The sequence below is a fragment of the Leucoraja erinacea genome, chromosome 13 (genome assembly GCF_028641065.1).
Source record: "Leucoraja erinacea ecotype New England chromosome 13, Leri_hhj_1, whole genome shotgun sequence".
NCBI lineage: Eukaryota > Metazoa > Chordata > Chondrichthyes > Rajiformes > Rajidae > Leucoraja > Leucoraja erinaceus.
Genome location: NC_073389.1, coordinates 18242738 through 18265357, shown reverse-complemented (window position 1 = coordinate 18265357; position 22620 = coordinate 18242738). Strand labels below are relative to the sequence as shown.

Genomic DNA, 22620 nt, shown 5'->3' with positions numbered 1-22620 from the left:
ATAGAAAGCTACAGTGCATTCTATTTAATTAAGATGAAACAGATGAGATCAGTTGAACTTGGCATTGTGTTCGGCACTAACACTGTGGAACGAAGGGACCGTTCCTGTGCTGTACTGTTCTATGCTGAAAACTATATTCTGCACTCTGTATCTTCCACTTTGCTCTATCTATCTAATCCATGTATTGTGCATCTGACCTGTTTGGATACAATGCAAAACAACGCTTTTCACATTGCACCTTAAATGTGAAAAAAAACCCTACGGACACTGGAAATACTGAAAGAAACAGCACCTACATTCAGGCAGTTTTTTTTTACACAGAGGGTGGTGGGTGCCTGCAACACACTGAAACTAAACTAAAAAGTTGTAGCTACAAGGAAAGGCAGCCTCTACACCCTGTTAATGGGCTGGAACAGAGAAGGTCCTGGTCATATTTTGTTTGATAAAGCACCTACAAAGCATCTTGCAACATTTTCCCAGAACAGAGGTGGTAATGGATAGAAGGAAGTTTACAGTTAGATTCGGCACCCTGTGCACAAGGTTCCTGTCCAGCAACAGGGCTTTGGGAGAAGAAGTGCAGAATAAGCAATCACATGTAGGTCTCTGGTCAATATGTAGTCTAATTTTCCTTGCCTGTTTAAGACACTGAACCCCACAGAGACTGGTTTCAGTGCTGATATAGTACCAATGGATACAGCCATGCTTCGATTTGCACTATTGGCAATGTTGCCTGCGTGCATCTGCAATTTTGGACCTCTGAGAAAAAGAATTATTATTTTAAGATGCATATCTTCTATGCATGTACTAATACACGCATACCTGGCTTCAGTGAAATTGTGCATTGTCATTACTCTGTAGGATAGTGTTAGTGCTAGGGGCGCAACTCAGAACTATACAGTAGTATTTTATCAGTATGCGTGTATATCTCTGCAATACTGGTATCCATAATAAGAATGGTTGTTCAGTTTACTTTAGTTTAGAGATACAGCGCGGAAACGGGCCCTTCGGCCCACCGAGTCCACCCCGAATCACAAACCCTTTACCCTACCTCTACCCGACACGTTCGGGCCAATTTACAATCTTTACCGAAGCCAATTAACCTACAAACCTGTGCGTCTTCGGAATGTGGGGGGAAGCCCTGAGCACCCGGAGACAACCCGCGCGATCATGGTGGGAACGTACAAACTCTGTACAAACAGCACCCGCAGTCAGGATCAAACCCCGGTCTTTGGCGTTGTAAGCCAAAATTAACAAGGGAAGTTTATGTGGATTTGGTATAACTCAAGACAACATTAAATATCATAATCAAGCGGTACACTTGGCTGGACTCATAAGTGTTTGTAAGTTCAGGGTCTTAACCTAGAGATACATCGTGAGGCTAAACAGCAAGCATCTGTCGCTGTGTGATATTGAACACAAGACCTACACCTGCAACACGGGATCCCAGCAGGTTAGTCACCCCTTTCCCAATCAGTCCAGGTTTATCCCCACTGAAGCAAGCAGGGAGCAAGCTTAGCTGGACGTACTCAAGAAAATTTAAATTACATAGATATTTTCCTCAACATTTAATATCTACTAGTTGGAGCCAGGTTATTAATATCTTCAAAATAGAATTTCAAGAGAAGAGTCTCTAGATAACTTAATAATTGGTCCAACGTTTTCCTATCCTATCTTTCTATATTTTATGGCCTGATGTGATTTTTATGGTTATTTTAATAATTTAAACTCTTGTTATAATGTTATGTACTGCTTATTTATTGATAAGAACATCCCGAACCAAAAGTTGGGCAAACCAGGTTGAGTGGGGAGAAAGATTGTTAGTTAATCCACTCCACACTCTAAAACAAATTATAAAATAAATAAAACTGCAACAAGTTGATTTTGTCCTTGTGATAGAAGGGCATTCATTTATCGTGGACAAAAAAAACATTTTTTTTTCAACACTAGGAACCTGTTTAATTGTCATATGTAACTGGGTGATTCTACAGTAAATATCTACATTTAAGTTTCTGGAAACCCGAAAATAATGTTTTTTGCAACTTTGAATGTTGTTTCACATAGATGAACATCTCTACTATGGGAAAAATATGTTTGGCAGAATCTTTTAGAGAATTTAATTTATTTTTTCCTTGGCTTTTTCCAGGTTGCCCATTGCATTCAGACATATCCATCATATTTTTATGATGAACAACACTGCAAATGTAACTGATTTAAGAATATAAAATCAAATTTTTGTCACAGTCTTTGAAATTAGAGTATCTTCCTCAAATAAACCACCAAAAATAAAACCTTTTCAGTCTAACGCAGTGATTTTAAACCTTCGTAACAGCTTACTGCCGAAAAAAATTTGTGATTTTCAGCAAGAATGGTAACCTTCTCATAACTTTTCACCAACTTCCTCTAAAACAATATTAACTTCAGATCATTAGGCAGAGCCATACTGTTCATTTGTCAATCACAATCGATAAATATGGTAATTATTGTATTATTTTACACATTATGAGCATAAAATACTCATGTGACAGATTTGACAGCATGGTGGAGATGATCGAGTTTGGGAGCGTCACATGATGGAGATGACTAAAACTATCTTTAGGGCTAGGGTTCGGGCTAGGGCTGGGGTTGGGGTTGGATTGAGGCTGGGGCTAAGGTTGGGACTGGAGCCGGGGTTGGGGCTAGGTTTACTTACCCCCGATCTCCAGCTTCAGCCGGACACAAAGCCATCGCATCTTCCCTCTTCAGCCCTTGTTCCCTGGTTGGGGGGAGGGGGGAAACAAGGGCTGAAGAGGGCCGGGCGTGGAGAAGGGCATTGGGTCACGGGAAGATGTGACGGCTGCGTGTTCAGCTGGAGCGGGATGGAGATCGGGGATTAAGTTGCGTATGTGGCCATGACGGGAATGGTGGCCCAAGCCTTTAGTCCAGGATGGCCTCGCTGGAAGGCCATGCCTGGCCATATCGTTTCCCGAATGGCACATGGCACGATTTGTTCTCCAGAACAAGTAAAAAATAACTTTTTTATTTTTCCCCTAAGAGTTGAGCACCGTTCGGCGATGACGCTGAATAAAGGTATGTACCTGCTATGCAGCAGAAAACTGAGTTTTCATACGCTTCGCATCCTGTAAATTCACAAGGTAGGGAACTTTTGAATTCCGCGGTCTTTTGAGGTCGGAAGTTCACGCCTATATTTATAGCCATGTGGAATTGCTCAACAAAGGTGCGTGACGGCAAATGACTCCAATCATCGAGACAAGAATTTTTTGAAAATAACTGAGATTTATAATTTTATCAAGAATAGAGGAATTTTTTTTAAGGGTGATAAATATTTTAATTATTAATATCTACCGTTTAAAAGTATTTTCAGTCCAGATAGATCCCCCATTAAATAAATATGCCGACTTGAAATTTCACTGGTTACCATCGGGACATGCGGTTTTGGGGGGGAATGGGGGGGGGTATCGAACATTGGGAAAATAATGGAAAAAATGACACTTTATTCATTTAGGGTTTGATCTTTATTGATGAGGAATATGTTTATTAACAATATACAAAAAGAAGAAATGTAATAGAATTATGGATTCACTTACTGAAGAATCACCCACCTACCGCAGAACAATTACAGCAAATTCATTTGCAGCAAATTCTTACTTGTGTAACAAGCCTGTAACGTTATACATGTAATGATAAACAAAAAAAAAAAAAGTAATAACCCCAGTACTAGTGCAAAAAAAAAAGCATGATGTAATTTGTGCAAAAAAAAAAGTTCATAACTTAATAAAAAGGAACTGCAGATGCTGGTTTGTACCAAAGAAGGGTCCCTACCCGAACTGTCAACTAAACATTTTCTCCAGAGATGCTGCCTGACATGGTGAGTTACTCAACCATTTTGTGTCTATCTACAATTCAAAATTCATCAGGTAGTGTTGTTTTGTATTCAAGAGCCGAATGGTTGTTGGGAAGAGGCCATTCTTGAACCAAATGGTCAGGGTTTTCAGACTCCTGTACAAGAGAAATGAGAGTGCGGCCAAGATGGTGTGGGTATAAGGGAAACACAAAATAATTACACCCTTTTGTTCACCTTATAATGACTGCCAATCCCTGCCAATTGCTCTGATCTTGTGAGACAGTGCTGCCGTTAGTCCAGGTCCACACTTGCAGGATCGCCAGACAAGTCCTGGGCCTCCTCCACTGTCAGAGTGAGGCCACACACAAATTGGAGGAACAGCACCTCGTATTTCACTCGGGCAGCTTACAATCCAGCGGTATGAACGTTGATTTATCTAATTTTAAGTAACCCCGGCCTTCGCTCCCCCCCACCTTGTTGTCCCACTGTTCGCATCCTTGCGTCCCTTCGTTATAACCTCTTCCCCAGCCAATAATGGGCTGCTATGGGCTCCACCTTTCCTTGGTCGTCTGTTACCAGCCCTGCTTTGTTCTGGCCTTTTCTTACCTCCAGTTCCCTCCCCCTTACTTTCAGTCTAAAGAAGGGTAGAAGGGTCCCCGACCCGATCCTCAACCATCCGTTCTCTGCAGAGATGCTGGCTGACCCGCTGAGTTACTCCAACACATTGTGTCTAACCTCATGTCAGACAAACCTGTCTTGATTCCAATCTCAGCTTCACAAGCAAGGCAGTCACACCGCGTGCTCTGAGCCTGGCTTGCTGCCAGCCTTTTTACTGCAGGGATGTTGCTTCATATGCTGGTAAATGTCAACACAGCATTAAATTTTCAAGCCACCAGTGATGAATGTTAAATCTGTCATATGGCTGTCCAAAGACACGTTGATTCGTGACAAAAATCTTGTCCAATGGGGACAGGACATTTATCACTTTCCCCTGTAGAATGTAGGCATCAGCTGTTCCTGCCACATAGGCTTTGCCAAACTGCACGGCTCCCAGAAATACAGAGCATCCTATAACTACTAGAATTCTTCATTAACCCTATGGTCAGTTTTAGTAGCAGTTTTCCTGTCACCGAACAGGAGTTTCATAGTATAAGGAGAATTTCATTATACCTGTACTTGCACAGATGACAATAAACTCGGCATGAATTGATGACACAGGGATGGGAACAACCTGGAGGGATGTTGCCCTGCACTGTCAGGCCTTGAGAATTACATCACTCCAGTCAATTAGCTGGAAGCTTGGCTATATTCATCAAAGCTTTGTCTTATGTCAAAACAGTCAGATTTATTTCAAAGAATGATGTCTGAATTCTCACCTATCCTTAACTCATACCTTTTGTCTTTTCATCGCTGGCCTCTGTCCACCACCTGCCCAGGACCCACCCCACCCCCCCCCCCCCCCCCCCCTCCCCACCACACCACCTATATCCACCTATCACTTGCCAAGCTTTTCCTTGTCCCTCATCCCTTCCAGCTTTCTCCCTGCCACACCACAATTAGGCTAAGAAGGGTCCCAAGCTGAAATGTGGCCTATCCATGTTCTCTAAGGAACTCCAGCAGTTGTTCTCATGGCTAAGATGAATGGCAATAATCCCAGTCAATCTTCCTGCCCAATCAGTCCATTCATAATCAGCCTTTTGTTTCACTTCTAAATGTGGTTGACAAATAGCAGGCTCACTCACTCCTTGTTATATATATACAAGCACACAGGGAATAACCAACTTTCAACTATCCTATCTCATTTGAACAGGTCATCGGTTGATATCTGGTGCCTTTTTGTGTGACAGTTTAGTGCTTGAGGTATTTCTGCTGGAAACCAAGATAAGCTTGTAAGCCGTTGGAAATTAGTACAGACGGTGAAAGGACGTGGTGTTTGTAAAACTGCAGACAAAACAAATCATAAGCATTTATTTCTATTTTGTAATTTTACATTTAGGACTGAGGTCTCCAAAGAGGTGAGCCACATGTTAACGGTGGATAGTAATTTAATTATCGATAATCTTTTAGATCGATTTGCCACATCGATTGCTTTAAAGTAAATGAATGCATCTGAGATCAGAATAGTATATGTGGAACAGATACCCATGAACCCGACTTCAATCCAGGCCTCACCAATTTACAAGAAATTGTGTTACAGAAGGAGCAACACATTTGAATATTTAAGCTGATTTTGCTTGATGCAAAAATCAGGGGGTTTGTTACTGGAAGCGGTGGAAATGCAGTCTAATTACTAAAAGTAAATCAACAATTTTATTTTAAAAAGAGAAAATATATATTTTTTAAATCACAACATATATTGACATGAGACAAACCCTTTCAAAGGACTGTCCTATAACTAGCGGTCTTTATCAATTTTTATTCCTGCTTTTTTTTATTGAAACAGTAATTATTGACTATGCCATTAGAATCCTCAAAGCAGTCTGCTGCGTCATGAAGCTGAAGGGACATTATTGAAAATAATTTAACCACAACACTTCAATGATTTTTGTCCTTCACACATTAAGTACGTCGGCCTCTGCACATTTTCAAATCAATTCCTTGGCGAGGCCATTTGAATTAAAACAAAATCACTTTAAAGTTCAGAAAACAATTAAGGTGAACGATTCAAGTCCTGGGAGGGCCATTGGTAGTGAATGCACTGGACTTAACCCACTGCCTGGCTCACTGGCTACAATTGCAGCCAGCCTTTGCACCAAGTGATACCTAGTCATTTCATTTGGGCGGCACTGTGGTGCAGCGGTAGGTTTGCTTCCTTACAGCGACAGAGACCCCGGTTCGATACTGACCACGGGTGCTGTCTGTACAGAGTTTGTACATTATCACTGTGACCAAGTGGGTTCTCCGCAGTTGCTTCGCTTTCCTCCCACATTCCAAAGACGGACAGGTTTGTAGGTTAATTGGCATCGGTAAAGATTGTAAATTGTCCCCAGTGCGTATAGGATGGAGCTAGTGTACGGGGATCACTGGTCGGTGTGGACTCGGTGGGCCGATGGGCCTGTTTCCACGCTGTATCTCTAAACTAAACTAAATTTAATTAAACTAAACTAAAGATAACTGGCATGGTATAACTAGCTCCAGGCAGTGAGCCAGCCTCAGCCAAAAACATATAACAAATTTCAAATAGATTTAAATAATTTAAAAAAAAGTAAAACATTAAAATAAAACAAAGCATCTCAAGACCGTTTACAACAGGGTCAGAGACCCATTCAAGTGAATGGGGCTGAGGTTTATATACCAGTGCTCCCTGATGCAGGGCTGAGAGGCTGGTAGGAAAGTGCAACCTCATATCTTCTTCAGCTCATCACTGCTCCAAAGCAGAGACACATGCGAGAACAGCAATGGGGTAGCAGGTAAGGCATAGTAGCATTTTACCCTCATGATGCTTTGGACGTGTGCATGCGTGGAAGAATGAGGGGTATGTGTAGGGTGTCTGACCACAAAATGATCAAAGGTCAGTGTTGCCGCAATAAAAACAATCGACTGCAAACAGGCATGATTGGGGCCGTTCACGTTCAGTCCTCACCAACATCCTTGGAAGCTGTCCACTGCTGCTTCGTTATCCAAGGAATGCCTTCAGCCCCAAATCAAGCACATTTAGACTTTAAGAGTAAAATGTAGACTTTCAGAGTAGGACATGGAAGCAGGTCCTTTGGCCCACCAAGTCCGCGTCGACCAGCGATCACCCCATACACTAACACTATCCTAGGGACAAATTACAGAGGCCAATTGAACTACAAACCCACATGTATTTTGGATGTGGGAAGAAACCAGAGCACCCAGAAAAAACCCAAATAGTCAGAGAGAGAATGTACAAACTCTGCACAAACAGCACCCGTAGTCAGGATTGAACCTGGATCTCAGGCTCTATAAGGCAGCAACTTGAGGGGCAATTTGCAATTTTACCGAAGCCAATTAAACTGCAAACCTGCACATCTTTGGAGTATGGGAGGAAAGCGGAGCAGCCGGAGAAAACCCATGCGGTCACAGGGAGAACTTACAAATTCTGTACAGACAGCACCCGTGGTCAGGATCAAACCAGGTATTCAGGTTTCTGGAGCTGTGAAGGCCCTGTCCCACTTTCCCGAGTTACTCACGAATTCTCCCGAGTTTTCCCCCTGATTCAAACTCGGAGATGCTGGCCGTAGGTACTCGGGGCTATTTTTTTTTTTACTCATGGACATTTTTCAACATGCTGAAAAAACGTCCCGGCTTACCTGATGCCCCGAGTACCTACGGCTGGCATTACAAGCCGCTACAAAATATCTACGGACTCCTACGGACTCGCTATGGACATTCCCCGAGTTTGAATCAAGGGGAAAACTCGGGAGTATTCGTGAGAAATCGGGAAAGGGCCTTAAGGCAGCAACTCTCCCACTGCACTACTGTGCTGCCCTACTATATTAGTGGGAACTAATATTTATTGCCGCCTCTTACACTGCTGCCTCTAAGCAAGGCCAAGTTCCAATGAATTTATGCCGCACAATATAATAAATTGGAATGAGCTCCCATCAGAAGAAGCTGATGGATGATGATCAGTATTTGCCATATGGATTTTGCAATGGAATGTGTCAACACATCGACATTGGAATGAAAACACGTCCTACAATATTAATAAAGAACATGGGTGAAATTGCTCTGCCTGATATTTTTTTAATCAAGTAATAAAATCAGCAAGTAATGAAATTCCAACCAAATAATTTAAATGTACAACCATTGATTCAGAATTTACTGTACAAAATGAGACCATCTGGCCTTTTGTAATTACATGACTTCTTTGTTAAAGCAATGCAAAAACTAATCACACTGTCATGTCCTTTTTGCCCATAATCCTCTTGTGTAATTTATCCAATTTTTTAACTTATAAACGTGTTGCTAGCCCAACTTTTCCCTTGGGAATGTCTTCAGTGCAAAAAAAGTTCCTCTCATCCTCTCTCCTCACTCTCATATCATTTGCCTCCACCATTTGCTCACATACAGTATCTTACTGGGCATCTTCTAAAAATATATACTCTCTACAATTACAGCATTCTTTTTAACTCCCCATTCCTTTCATCGGAAATCTATTACATTTACTGAGCTGGACTTGTTTTTATAAAAAATAAACACAAAATGCTGGAGTAACTCAGCAGATTCGGCAACATCTCAGGAGAAAATGGATAGGTGATGTTTCGGGTCGGGACCCTTCTTCTGACTGATACTGATTGCTTTTACCATATTGATTGTCTTTGGTTAATACCTGATATTAACAAATAGCATGCACATGGATAGGAAAGGTTTAGAGAGATATGGACCAAAGGCAGGGCAATTGGGATTAACATAAATGGGTCATCTTGGTCGGTATGGCCGAGTTTGGCCAAAGGGCCTGTTTCCGTGCTGTGTGACTCTACGACCTGCTTTTCTAAACGATATCACGCTGTCCGGTAAACATTTATAATAATGACAAGTGTCATTAAAGTATGATGCATCAGGATTATAACATCACAGATCTCTCCTATCTTTTCATCCCCAAAATCACAAGTCACAACAGTGCATTAATAAAGCATCTTGAAGATGAGAGAAACTAATATCTGAATTTGAAACAGGCGATCAGGAGACCCCTAAGCATTAATAGTTGAATAAGTCCAGGCTGCATGTTTGTTCCAGGCCCGTTGGAAGTGGCATAAAATACAACTCGGCGGGTGAATAATATAGATCGCAATATATTAGATTGATATCGCACAATTTTTCCAGGTTGTTTTCCAAGAGCAATTTCAAGCAACTCTGCCTTTGTGCTTTCCTTTCTGGTTATTTCCTTCCCTGAAGAGATTAAATAAGTTCCATCTGGGGCCTTGGCAGTGTGAATTGCACATGATGCATTGTAAATAGTTGGTTTAATGGTCCAAATGACCTCTCTCTCTCTCTCTCTCTCTCTCTCACACACACACACACACAACCACACACACACACATACTGTATTTGCCAATGATTTCTGTTCCTTCTGTTTTCTTGCTGCATATGTGGCATAATTTCAGAGGCCCTAGCAAAACGCAGAGAATTATTTTGTTTTCCTACCAATGTTGATATTTCTTTAATGCAAGGTCACCAAACATTGAGCCGAGATTTTCCAGAGGTGACAGCGCTCATTCAGGAAATAAATGTTCTGCTTGTAAACGCACTTTCACAGTATAAAGGGCCTTAGACTGCAGGAATTTTCTTCATTTGTTATCCTTAGCAGCAGGAATGAAGAGGTCTGAAGAGGTGAACAACAATGTCGCATGCCAATGTACTAACTCAATGCTGGAATCTATATCTGTTATATTAATGTAGTTTCCAACTAAGAATAGATTCTGGGTTTATCACTATTCACCATGATATCTTGCTATTTTACACAAATCCATTTCATTATTCCTTTGATTAATGTTGTCTGATCTTTTCTTCCCCAGTCATGGCCTCCCCATTAATCTATGTCATTTGTCTTGTTCCCATTTGCAAAAATTTATAGCCCAACAATGTTTCTGTACGGAACGCGATGATTTATTTTTATCAATATTCCCTATGCTGTATTTCAAAAAAAAAAGGTCTTGTAAGTCAAAACATCACAATGTCTTATATATATATATTGTGAGTGTGTGTGTGTGTGTGTGTGTGTGTGTGTGTGTGTGTGCGTGTGCGTGTGCGTGTGTGTGTGTGCGCGTGTGCGCGTGTGTGTGTGAGAATAAAGGAGGCAACTATTTTACTGTGATTATTCTTGAAGCGTACACTTAACCATCTTCAATTTTAATTAAGTAGTTAAATTCTATAAGATACTGCACAGGACCAGATAATATTGCAAACATGATATTTGAGATTTTGGCATTAAAAGTCAGAGATGTCTTCAGTTAACGTATAATCATATAAATAAGGTTTTAATTACAATTTAAATTAGAAATCACTCATTATTACACCACAAAAAGCACTGTCTATATATGAAGCTCAAAAAAATAAAAAATGTTTAATTAGCCAAGTTATAAAATCAGACCATGGACCTCATAGGACGGCGGTAGAGTTGTTACCTTACAGTGCCATTCTGAGTATGTGTGCTGTCTATATGGAATTTGTAATTTCTCCCAGTAACTGTGTGGGTTGTCTCCGGGAGCTCCGGTTTCCTCCCACATTCCAAAGACGTACAGGTTTGTTGGATACTTGGCTTCGGTAAAAAATTTAAATTGTTCCTGTATGAAGGATAGTGCTAGTATACAGGGATCTCTGGTCGGCGCGGATCAAGTGGGCCAAAGGGCCTATTTCCGCGCTGTATCTCTAAAACTAAAAAAAATCACCCTGTGCTTTATATAAAGCTCTTAAATTCAGAATAATAATGACAAAAATATGCTTATTTAGACAACTGATAAAAATCGGACCATGGACCTTACCCTGTACTGAAAGTGGTGGTAGTTTAGCAAATGAATCTTGCTTTTGCCAGGAAAATGACGGGAGTGGGAGACCCTCTTCCGAACTACAAGTCAGAGTGACGTCGTTTCCAGCAGCAACATCTCCTTGAAGTCGGCACAGTGGGATGGCGGGTGGGACTGCAAGCACAGATCGTAAGGTATTAGGCCTAACAGATCGCAACTTAGAATGCAACATGAACAAATCTTAACAAGAAACTATGGATAAGATAGATGCAAACATGTAGTCACAAAGACTCAAACTCTCCCAAGATTCCGAATGGTGTTTATGGTGCCCCTGAAAATCCTTAATATCTATAGCAGCAAAATCAAATTCTAGATTTGACAAAATAATTGTTCCCGATATTCCAGAAATGCATTCCCATTTAAATTCACGTTGCGTGTCAGGGGCTGATTGATAAAAATACATCCATTGATGTTCCTGAACACATCACCAGTGATGTAACCTGGGGTCATTGGGTGTTTCGGGTCTTTCAACATCAGACACCCTCACCCAGTCGACCCAGCCGTGGTTGATCAGACCACGACTTGTGTTCAGGTGGCATTCGCTCCTACCCACGGACCTCCTCTCCTGATCCAGAGCCATCTCGAGGCTTTCTCCGCTGCCTCTGTGGTGTTCTTGATGGCTCTTCTCCTCTCCATTCCGTTGATGCCCAGTGCATTCAAGGCTTTGTAGAGCGATTGCCCTGCAAAACATCTGCAGCCAACCTCGATGGGCATACACCTTGCCTTCCAGCCCTGCTTATGGCAGCACATGGCCAGCTCTTCGTAATTGGTCTCTCGTGGGCCTCCTCCAGACGGTCCTATACACCAAAGCCCTGTAAGTCTGAAGAAGGGTCTCGAAACATCACCCATTCCTTCTCTCCAGAGATGCTGCCTGACCCGCTGAGTTACTCCAGCATTTTGTGTCTACCTTCGAGTTAAACCAGCATCTGCAGTTCTTTCCTACACACTCTGTAAGACTACAACAGTTTACTCTACGTTTGCAAGTAGGGCTGCACCATAGTTCCAATCCTAAATACTAGTACAATCACACTGACACTTTGCCCGTTAACGTATGGATACACACTTACTTCCATTCAGAATTTTGTGGTATGTTCACTGTAATAAGTTGAGCCAAACACATATCAAGATACAACACATGTTTATTAAATCTACATATATTTTTTATATACACACTTCACGTTTTTCTACTCTCTACCATCTATTTTTCCACTTTTTCCCCTTTCTATTGTTTTCTTTTTCTTGTCCTGCTTACTTCCTTCTTATAACATAAAACTAGAGGTTGTACATAGAATGGATTACGGTATTACATAGTTGGCACCTAAAATTAGGTGCCACTGTACTGTTTTGTGCTGTATTAACTTCTAATAAAATAAACAACAAAAAAAACAAAAAAATCTACATATAGCATCGATCTGCAGGACATTACAGTTCCAAGCAGCTACTCATACTGAATGGCGTAGGCAAGCTTGTTAATATAAAATGCATATTAGGAGGAGCAACTACTAACAAGCACTACAATTGGCTAGTAGGAAATAACCAATCTATAATCACAAAACAGGAAGATTTTGAATGTCAAGAATTCAATTTCAGATTCAAGTCATGAAGATATTGTCCCTGATGATAGGGTCCCTGACAAATTGTGATCATGAAGGGATACGGTACAGTTCCGTGTATTACTAACCAGCAGGGAAAAGATGAAGCCAGGATATTATCTTAAATAAACCACGTAATTTAAGGAACACCGAGTCAGTAAAAGTAACATAAGGACTAATAACACAACAGAATTGCTACATGGCTTAATATACTTACAAAAACCTAAGTATTGTTAAAAAAAAACCCAGAACCAGGCAAGACAATGAAGGTTATTTGATCCATTGTGTCCGTGCTTAGCTCCTGGTCATCCCACAATGTTATACCATTTTTCTTTATGAGTCTACACAATTTTCATTTGAAATTACTGACTTTGTTTTCAGACAATGCATTCAGACAAAGCAATCTCATTGTGTAAAGAAATCAACTGTCATCTCACCACATTCTGGGCTTGTTTTCCTGAATCTGTATTGTATGAAATGCTTCCATGCCTGGAACCATATGCAGTAAATTGCTCCTGCAACCTCCAAAGTCTTGACATATTTTCTAATGCATGATATGCAGCTTTTAACACTCCAGCCAAGCTGTGGTATTGTAAAGGTGCAACTTAATTTCCTTCCTTTTGTGCTCTACACTTATGTTATCAAGGCTAAGAATTCCTTGTGTTCAAGAAGGAACTGCAGATGCTGTTAGATCGAAGGTACACAAAAATGCTGGAGAAACTCAGCGGGTGCAGCAGCATCTATGGAGCGAAGGAAATAGGCGACGTTTCGGGCCGAAACCCTTCTTCAGACTGATGGGGGGTGGGGGGGGGAGAAGGAAGGAAAAAGGGAGGAGGAGGAGCCCAGGGGGCGGGGGGATGGGAGGAGACAGCTCGAGGGTTAAGGAAGGGGAGGAGACAGCAAGGGGCTAGCAAAACTGGGAGAATTCAACGTTCATGCCATCCGGATGCAAGCAACCCAGGCGGAATACGAGTTGAGAAACATCAACAATCCAGCGTCACTCTCACAAATTCCTTGTGCCTCTTTAACACCATTCTCAACTTGTCCTGCTATTGTCATTTTTGACAGATATACATCCAGTTCTCTCCTACTCCAAACCTCCTCCCTGAAAATATCTACCGGGGTATTTACTTCACAATAAGACCAGAATTATTGATATTAATTTCCATTAAATTACAAGCTATCTTACGTCTATGCCCTCTTGAAGGTACACAAAAATGCTGGCGAAACTCAGCGGGTGCAGCAGCATCTATGGAGCGAAGGAAATATTCCCTTCATTGCTTACCACTACACATTTTGTCCCTTGGACAATTTTAAATCCTTCACATTTATTTTGTGGATTACAATTTTGCTAACAAGTATATGATATGGTACTGCTTTAAACATTCACTGGTGCTCATACACACACACACCGTCCTAATTACTTTCTTGAAGCTCCTCGGTCATTTGAAAGAAGTCCAAGTAACTGAAAAATGATTTGCTTTTAATAAGGTCATGCAGTTTTCATTTATTAGCCCACATTTGTCTCAGTGCTTATTAATCTTGTCATGTCCCTTCATTGCTGAGACTGAACCGCTACGAGTTGAGAAACATCAACAATCCAGCGTCACTCTCACACCGCTTCCATATCCATGGTGGGCTGGAGGATTGCAATCCGTGCTTACTACCAGCATGGCCTCAGCAAATTAGCTGCTTATTGTGTATCAAGGAACTCCCGATGCTGGTGACCCACTGAGTTCCTCCAGCATTGTGTGTCTATCAATCGGGTAAACCAGCATCTGCAGTCCCTTCCTATGCATTTGAAGGGTGAATGTACTTGCCTTTTCAATCAAGTAAAATCTCCTTAACACAATAAGCACCTAGGCACTGACAAGGGACCAGTCTGAAGAAGGATCTCGACCCATTCCTTCTCTCCAGAGATGCTGCCTGTCCCACTGAGTTACTCCAGTATTTTGTGTCTATCTGGTTATTGTGTTGATTTCTTCTGGGTAGATGAGCATCAATCAGGCAAAAGGACTGACAATGTCCACATCTATCCCGTGATCTTCTGATACGGGGTATTATATAATAAACATGCTTGTAAGATTTAGTGGCAGGACATCAATACTTTTATCTTCTATTGCATTGACAAGCTGTCCAATCTGAACGCCGCAAATTCTTCCCTTCGTTTTTTATTGGACTTGTGGCTGTCTATTGACACAGCCAGTGAACCAACACAAATCCATGTGGATGTGCTTCACTGCACCATTCGCAGCTCCGACAACTTCTCACTAGAAAGAGCGATGCAGCAGGGCACCGCATTTGTGGTGATGATCCAAAATAAATAGCGACAACTATACCACTACAGCAAAATAATAAAAACAACATCTTGTCTGCAACTTCAGCTACAGATCCCAATGGCACGGTGGCACAGCGGTAGAGTTGCTGCCTTGCAGAAACCAGAAACCCGGGTTTGGTCTCGACTACGGATGCTGTCTGTACGGAGTTTGTATGTTCTTCCCATCACCCGGTGGGTTTTCTCCAAGAGCTCTGGTTTCCTCCCACATTCCAAAAATGTGTAAGCGTGTAGATTAATTGTCTTCTGTAAACTGTCCCTAGTGTGTGGGATAGAACTAGTGGACAGGTTGATCGCTGGTTGGCGCGGACTTGGTGGGCCAAAGGGCCTGTTCCTACATTGTATCTCTAAATTTAAAACTAAACCGATGCACGTTAGACTTCCAAATCCACCTGATATCCTGACTGGATTAATATGGTGCTCACTGGTGCACTTGTCATCAAAATTATTCTGTAAATTATGAAAACTTGCTTGGCAGAGGTGTTTCTTCTGTTTAATGCCTGTTCTGTAGACTTATTGCCAATAGCAATTCTTAATTTTATTGCAAGGTAAATAGCTGTGCATGTACTATATTCTGGAGTCTACCTTGGACTATCTTGATTTCTCTAATTTCAAGTATAACTCCCAGCATTTGAGGAATTATGGAGATTTTTACCTTCTGCGATATGGAACTTGTGAATTAACTGCAATTTTTATAGCAGGTTAAGAAGATTTTACTTGATTGAAAAAGCAAGTACATTTACCCTTCAAATGCATAGGAAGGAACTGCAGATGCTGGTTTACATGGCAGATAGACAAAGTGCTCGAGGAACTCAGCGGGTCAGGCAGCATCTCTGGAGAAAAGGAATAGGTGACGTTTTGGTTTCAAACCCTGCTTCAGAAGAAAGGGTCTGAAGAAAGGTTGTGACCTGACGCATCTATTCCTTTGATGCTGCCTGACTCACTGAGTTACTCCAGTACTTCGTGTCCATCCAGCAGTATGAAAGCGATTTCTCCAATTTGAAATAACTCCTACATTTCCACTCTCCCTCACCTCCTGCACACTATTTGTCCAACACTGTTTGCATCCCATTCTCCCTTCATTTTCACCTCTTCCCCAGACAACATTGGGCCATTATGGGCTCCAACCTACCATGGTCAGCTGTTGCCACCCTGATTTGTTCTGACCTTTCCCTACCTCCAGTTCTCTTCCCTCCCTCATCCCCCCCCCCCCCCCCCCCCCCCCCCCCTTCTACTTTTAGTCTGATGATTGGTTCAGACCCGGAACGTCACCCATCCTTTTTCTTCATAGATGCTGCCTGATCCACTGAGTTACTCGAGCACGCTGTGCCTACCTTGGATTATATTGGGAGTTCCACCAGGGATAAGCCATTATAATAACTCAGGATGTAAGAGTTTCACAATAAGCTTGGATGCTTTGCACATGATACTTACAATATATGTACACAAGATCTCATTGTGCACTGCATCATACGGTTAATTTTCATGTTATACGTGAATACACCAAATTGTTTTCTCTATTCAAAAAGAATTACATGATTACTCTTTGCACAGTTGCCAAGTCATTGTAAATTCACACTGTTGACTGGCTTCTTTAATCGATTTGACCTCCTCAAATAAGCTCTCGTCTCTGATGTTGTATTTATTCCTTGAATGAACTTTAAGCATCTTGTCTTAATTTGCTGTCTATCTGCAACTCTTCAATGGTAATAACTCTGTGTCAACATCAGGAATAGATTTATCATCACTTTGACAACTTTAGACACGTCAGATCCTATCATCTAATCGGCACGGGCAAGTTAACTTTCCTTTCATGCATTAATTGCTCTTCATTGCAAACAAACCATGCACATTGTCATGTCCTTCTCCAAACCTTTGTCAATATACTGCCAAGGAACAAAGTCCCTGTCGATCGCAATCACTTTACGGAATCATTATGCCTCCATTTTCTCATTCTTTATATATCTTCTTACGAGCAAAGAGGAGATCATTTTGGCCCATCTAGTTCATGCCTGTACTTCGAATATCACCATCACCCACATTCCTTCCCCACAATGTATTATTTCCTCAAATGTCCCTCAGAATTCAGTGAACTTTTACAAACTGCACATCCTCAACTTTCTTCAAAGCTGCCCAGTTAGTGATTGTGCTTTCTGCTGTTTGGCCAATCAGCAGGACTTTATTCCTTTGTTGCCCATTGTGGCATTGATGTTCAGCATTTTAAGATCTATATTTTGCCGAGTAATGTATTGGGCAGGAGAAACATTTCATCCTTTCCATACAGATGTAATGATTAACAAGCCTTGTTCAATCCAGTTATTGAAGTTAACTTGCCTTTCAAACTTATTGTACCCAAGCCACCATTCTTTCTCAGTTTCCATTAAAAGGGTGTTGCAGCCTCAAGGATCTCTGTGTATGGACTTAACAATTAAAGTATTCCAGCATGTTCCAGACTAACAACGTTACCTTCAATGTTACTTAGTGTGCAGCTTTAAAAGTGACTTCTGCTGCACTGTGGTAATTGGTAATGCATTATTTCCTTTCTCTCTCACTCCCAATTTGTCCACAGGACCAATGAACAACACCAATTAATGTGATCTTTGTAGTCATAAGATATTTTGCGGTGTACCGTATCCCACATTAGGAGAGATAGACAGAAAATATTGGAATAACTCTGCGGGTCAGGCAGAATCTCTGGAGAAAATGCGTGTGTGGACGAGAAGCTGAAGCGAAGAAGTGGAAGCCAAGATAACAAACGGAAACGATGCCGGAAAACCAAATAACCGAACGGACACGATGCCCAAGAGCCATATAACTGAATGGACACGACGCCCAAAAGCCAACTAATCGAAAGGGCATGACACCAAAAGGATACGAACCCGAACGGACTCCAGGACAAAAGGACAATACACAGAACGGACATGACGTCGAAAAGCCGCCCAACAGACATGGCGTCTCCAGGGACAGGATGTGTCTGAGACCTTATCAGCGACTGGTCCAGACCCCCGCGTCCATCACACCACTGGCCAGGGGAGACAGGAGGGTGGGGGAGGATTTTGAATTTTCCTTTGCCGATTTTGGACTTTCCCGAATATAAAATAAAACCCCGTGTGATTGGAACTTTTGGTTAATTTAACAAAATAATAATCCAAATTGGTGCCATAGATATTTACACCAATAGTAACATTGTAATCCAATTCAAGTTCAAATTCAAGTGAGTTTATTGTCATGTGTCCCTGTATTGGACAATGAAATTCTTGCTTTGGATTATCATCTTGTTACATCAACCGAAAGTTCCAATCACACAGGGTTTTATTTTATATTCAGGAAAGTCCAAAAGCAGCAAAGGAAAATTAAAAATTCCCCCCACCCTCCCGTCTCCCCCGGCCCCCTCAGCTAACATTCTCCTCTACCTGGTGGAACTTGGCCTCACCTGTAACAACTTTTCCTTTGATTCTTCTTACTTTCTTCAAGTGAATAGCATGTGCACTCTCGTAGACCCCAGCTATGCCTATCTATTGTACACTGAACACTCTTTGGTCATAGAGCACTTCACAACATTCCCCAGCTCTTTCTCCTCTACAGATATAGAGTTAGTCCGAGACAATGGCGAAGTTAAAGAATCACCATGATCCTTTGAATGACAATTTCAAGTGGATGTCAGGCCAACGCCCGTTTCATTTTTTAATGTGCTTAATATGGCAAGGTAGTGACTGCATCTGTGCCAGGCCCAGTGGGCAGATTCACCAGGCTGAGGTCTCTGCTTCCTTAACGAGTCCAATGATATGGTATAGGTGTCTCGAGAGTGCCGCTCAGCTGGAGTGGAGGACTAGATTTCAACCTGTGCTCAACAGTCAGCCAAGCGGCAGCACGGCGGTGCAGCAGTAGAGTTGCTGCCTTACAGCGCCAGAGACCCGAGTTTGATCCTGACTACAGGTGCTGTCTGCACAGAGTTTGCACATTGTCTCTGTTTTCTCCGGGTCCCCCCACACTCCAAAGACGTACAGATTTGTGGGTGAATGGTCTTTGGTAAGTTGTAAAATTGTGCCTGGTGCGTAGGATAGTGCGATTGCGGGAGGTGATTGCTGGTCCGCGAGGACTCAGTCGGCCGAAGGGTCTATTGCTGCGATGTATCTCTAAAGTTTAATGCATAACATCTCCAATCTGAAGCACCCACTCAGTTAAGGGTGCTGGCAGATCAGAACTGATATCATTATCAGCTTCCTCTTTAAAAATAATACACTGACCTTCACAATTTTATTGTAAAGAATAGGCCCCATAAATCGATAAGTTAGTATGGAAGGATGAAACTGCAAGGCATTGCGGATTTTAAATTTCTAATGAAACTAAAAATTTAACATGCAGACAGATATCTTTGCTGGGATCTTGAATAACGATCCTGCACAAACCTCGTTATGCTAACGTTGAGTAGTTCATTGGCAGCAATGAATTACTGTATCATTTGTGCATTCACCGGTAAAAGGCAATGTTACTGCAATGATCCAAAATACTCCATCATTTCACAATTAAATCTTTATTATATCTCACTTCAAATTTAAATCAATCTATAATCATACTTATCAACTGTAGCGTACAACACAGAGGCAGTGCACATGTACCAAACGCTCTGCAAATCATGGAAGCAAAATGATTAAACATATCCAATATTGACGTATTATTGCACTAACCTCTATTTTTCCACTTTCCAGTTTGCTTGGATTATCCATATTATAGCATTTAGTATACGTTAACAATTTTAACTACATGCTTTTTATTTTCAAGTGGAATTCCCTTGGCGCAACTTCTGGAAGAGCATTTGGCCTTTAAAATAAGTCTTTACGGTAACCCGGAAGTATGAGGAATTCAGAGTGAAAAGCTGACCAATTTCCCTCCATTCCCTGATCACGTGGCCTGCTCCATGATGCACCATGGTTGGTGAAGAAGCTTTATCCACATCGGTTCTTTAAAGCAAGAGCTGATCAATATATCAGTTCTGATCTGCCCAGCATTTGCAGCCATAACTGAGTGGATGCTCAGTCTGCTGAACACAGGTTGAAATCCAGTCCTCCATCCTGGCTAGGTGGCCCTCTCAAAGCACCTGCACCACACTGTTGGACTCATCGAGAGACAGAGACCTTAGTCAGACCAGAAATCTTAAGCACGTAAAAATATGGAAAAAGTTGGCCCATGAACCGGTTGTGTCATTCAGAAATACGATGGATGACTTTTAACTCATCAGCATTCTCTTGCACTAACTCCATATCTGGCAAATTCCTTGAGCTAAGAATCTATTGATCTCAGAGACTTTAAACTTTACTTTAGATTTTAGACACATACGTGGAGATAGGTTCCTTGGCCCACTGAGTCCACACCGACCAGTGACCATCCTGTACACTAACACTATCCCATACACTAGGGGAAACTTACACTTTACAGAAGCCGATTAACCTACTAACCTGTACGACTTTGGAGTGTGGGAGGAAACCGGAGCACAGGGAGAATACCCACTCAATCACCGGGAGAATGTAAAGGCTCCGCACAGACAGCGCCCATAGTCAGGATCGAACCCGGGTCTCTGGTGCTGTAAGGCAGCAACTCCACTGATGCACCACCCCAAACGAGCCCCCACAGCCCTCGTGTGTTGTAAATTCCTAAGATTCATGCCCCCAGTGCATGAAGAAATTTCTTCCGAACTCTTCCCAATGTGGCAGACCCTTTATTTTAAGACCAGTTGTCGTATCCAAGGTCAACATCACCCAGTAACAACCGGTAAGAATATTTAAAGATTTAATAAGATCAGCTCTCATTCTTCTAAACTCAAGGGTAGGGGCTCCATCTGCTTCAGCTCTCCCCATGTACCAAACTTGCTGCCTTAGGAACGTGTCCAGTGTGGCTTCATAGTAATCTTTTTATTACAAAGTATATCCTTAGCCGATATTGATCAGCTCCTACTTTAAAGATCTGCTGTGGGTAAAAAAGGTTCTTCACCAACCATGGTGTATTATGGAGCAGGCCATGTGATCAGGGAATGGAGGTAAATAGGTCAACTTTCTTCAGAATTCCTCAGGGAAAAAGAGTCTAACTCTCTATTCTTATACTCGAGTCCTCGTGCGGCAAAAGACCAACGTACTGCTTGTTTTCCAAATCGCTTGCTGCATCTACAGGTTAACCTTGAGTGATTTGTGCACAAGGTCTTCAATGATCCCTTGGAACACCAATACTTTTCAAACTCTTGCCATCCAAAAATGGTACAGCAGGCAGTGAAGAAAGCGAATGGCATGTTGGCCTTTATAACAAGAGAATCAAATATAGGAGCAAAGAGGTAATTCTGCAGTTGTACAGAGCCCTAGTGAGACCACACCTGGAGTATTGTGTGCAGCTTTGGTCCCCTAATTTGAGGAAAGACATTCTTGCTATTGAGGGAGTGCAGCGTAGGTTTACAAGGTTAATTCCCGGGATGGCGGGACTGTCATATGCTGAGAGAATGGACCAGCTGGGCTTGTACACTCTGGAGTTTAGGATGAGAGGATATCTCATTGAAACATATAAGATTGTTAAGGGCTTGGACAGGCTAGAGGCAGGAAACATGTTCCCGATGTTGGGGGAGTCCAGAACCAGAGCTCACAATTTAAGAATAAGGAGTAAGCCATTTAGAATGGAGACGAGGAAACTCTTTTTCTCACAGAGAGTGGTGAGTCTGTGGAATTCTCTGCCTCAGAGGGCGGTGGAGGCAGGTTCTCTGGATGCTTTCAAGAGAGATCTAGATAGGGCTCTTAAAAATAGCGGAGTCAGGGGATATGGGGAGAAGGCAGGAACGGGGGTACTGATTGGGGATGATCAGCCATGATCACATTGAATGGCAATGCTGGCTCGAAGGGCCAAATGGCCTACTCCTGCACCTATTGTCTATTGTTCTACCGCAGTGGATGTCTTCACATTTTTCCACGTTATATTTCGCCTGCTGCCCACTCGCTCATCTCCATGACCCTGAAGCCTGTTCCCATCCTCTCAGCCCACATTGCCACCCAGCTCCTTATCAGAGAAAGTAATCACCGTGAAGAGAAGAGCAACGTGTTAATTTCCATTTTACACCTTCCCTGAGTTGATTCAAATCTATTTGATTACTTATAATTGTGTGCAAATAATTTTCAATTCTTGTCAGTCAATTTGAATAACATTATTCTTATAACCTGCAGCCAGTTCTCTTGGATATACAGAGTCTGAAGAAGGATCCCGACCCAAAACATCAGTCTGAAGAAGGGAGCTGACCAGAAATGTCACCTATCCATTTTCTCCAGAGATGCTGCCTGACCCTCTGAGTTACTCCAACATTTTGTGCCTATCTTTGGTATAAACCAGTAT

At 42.0% G+C, this 22620-nt stretch overlaps 1 protein-coding gene across 1 annotated transcript in view; it reads right to left on the bottom strand.

The window, feature by feature from the left end:
* Positions 1-22620, bottom strand: part of igsf11 (immunoglobulin superfamily member 11) — a 189219-nt gene that overhangs the window by 19228 nt on the left and 147371 nt on the right. The window contains exon 4 of the mRNA XM_055644554.1: positions 11290-11445. Within this exon, the coding sequence (XP_055500529.1) occupies positions 11290-11445 (156 nt within the window). The remainder of the gene's footprint in view (positions 1-11289; positions 11446-22620) is intronic.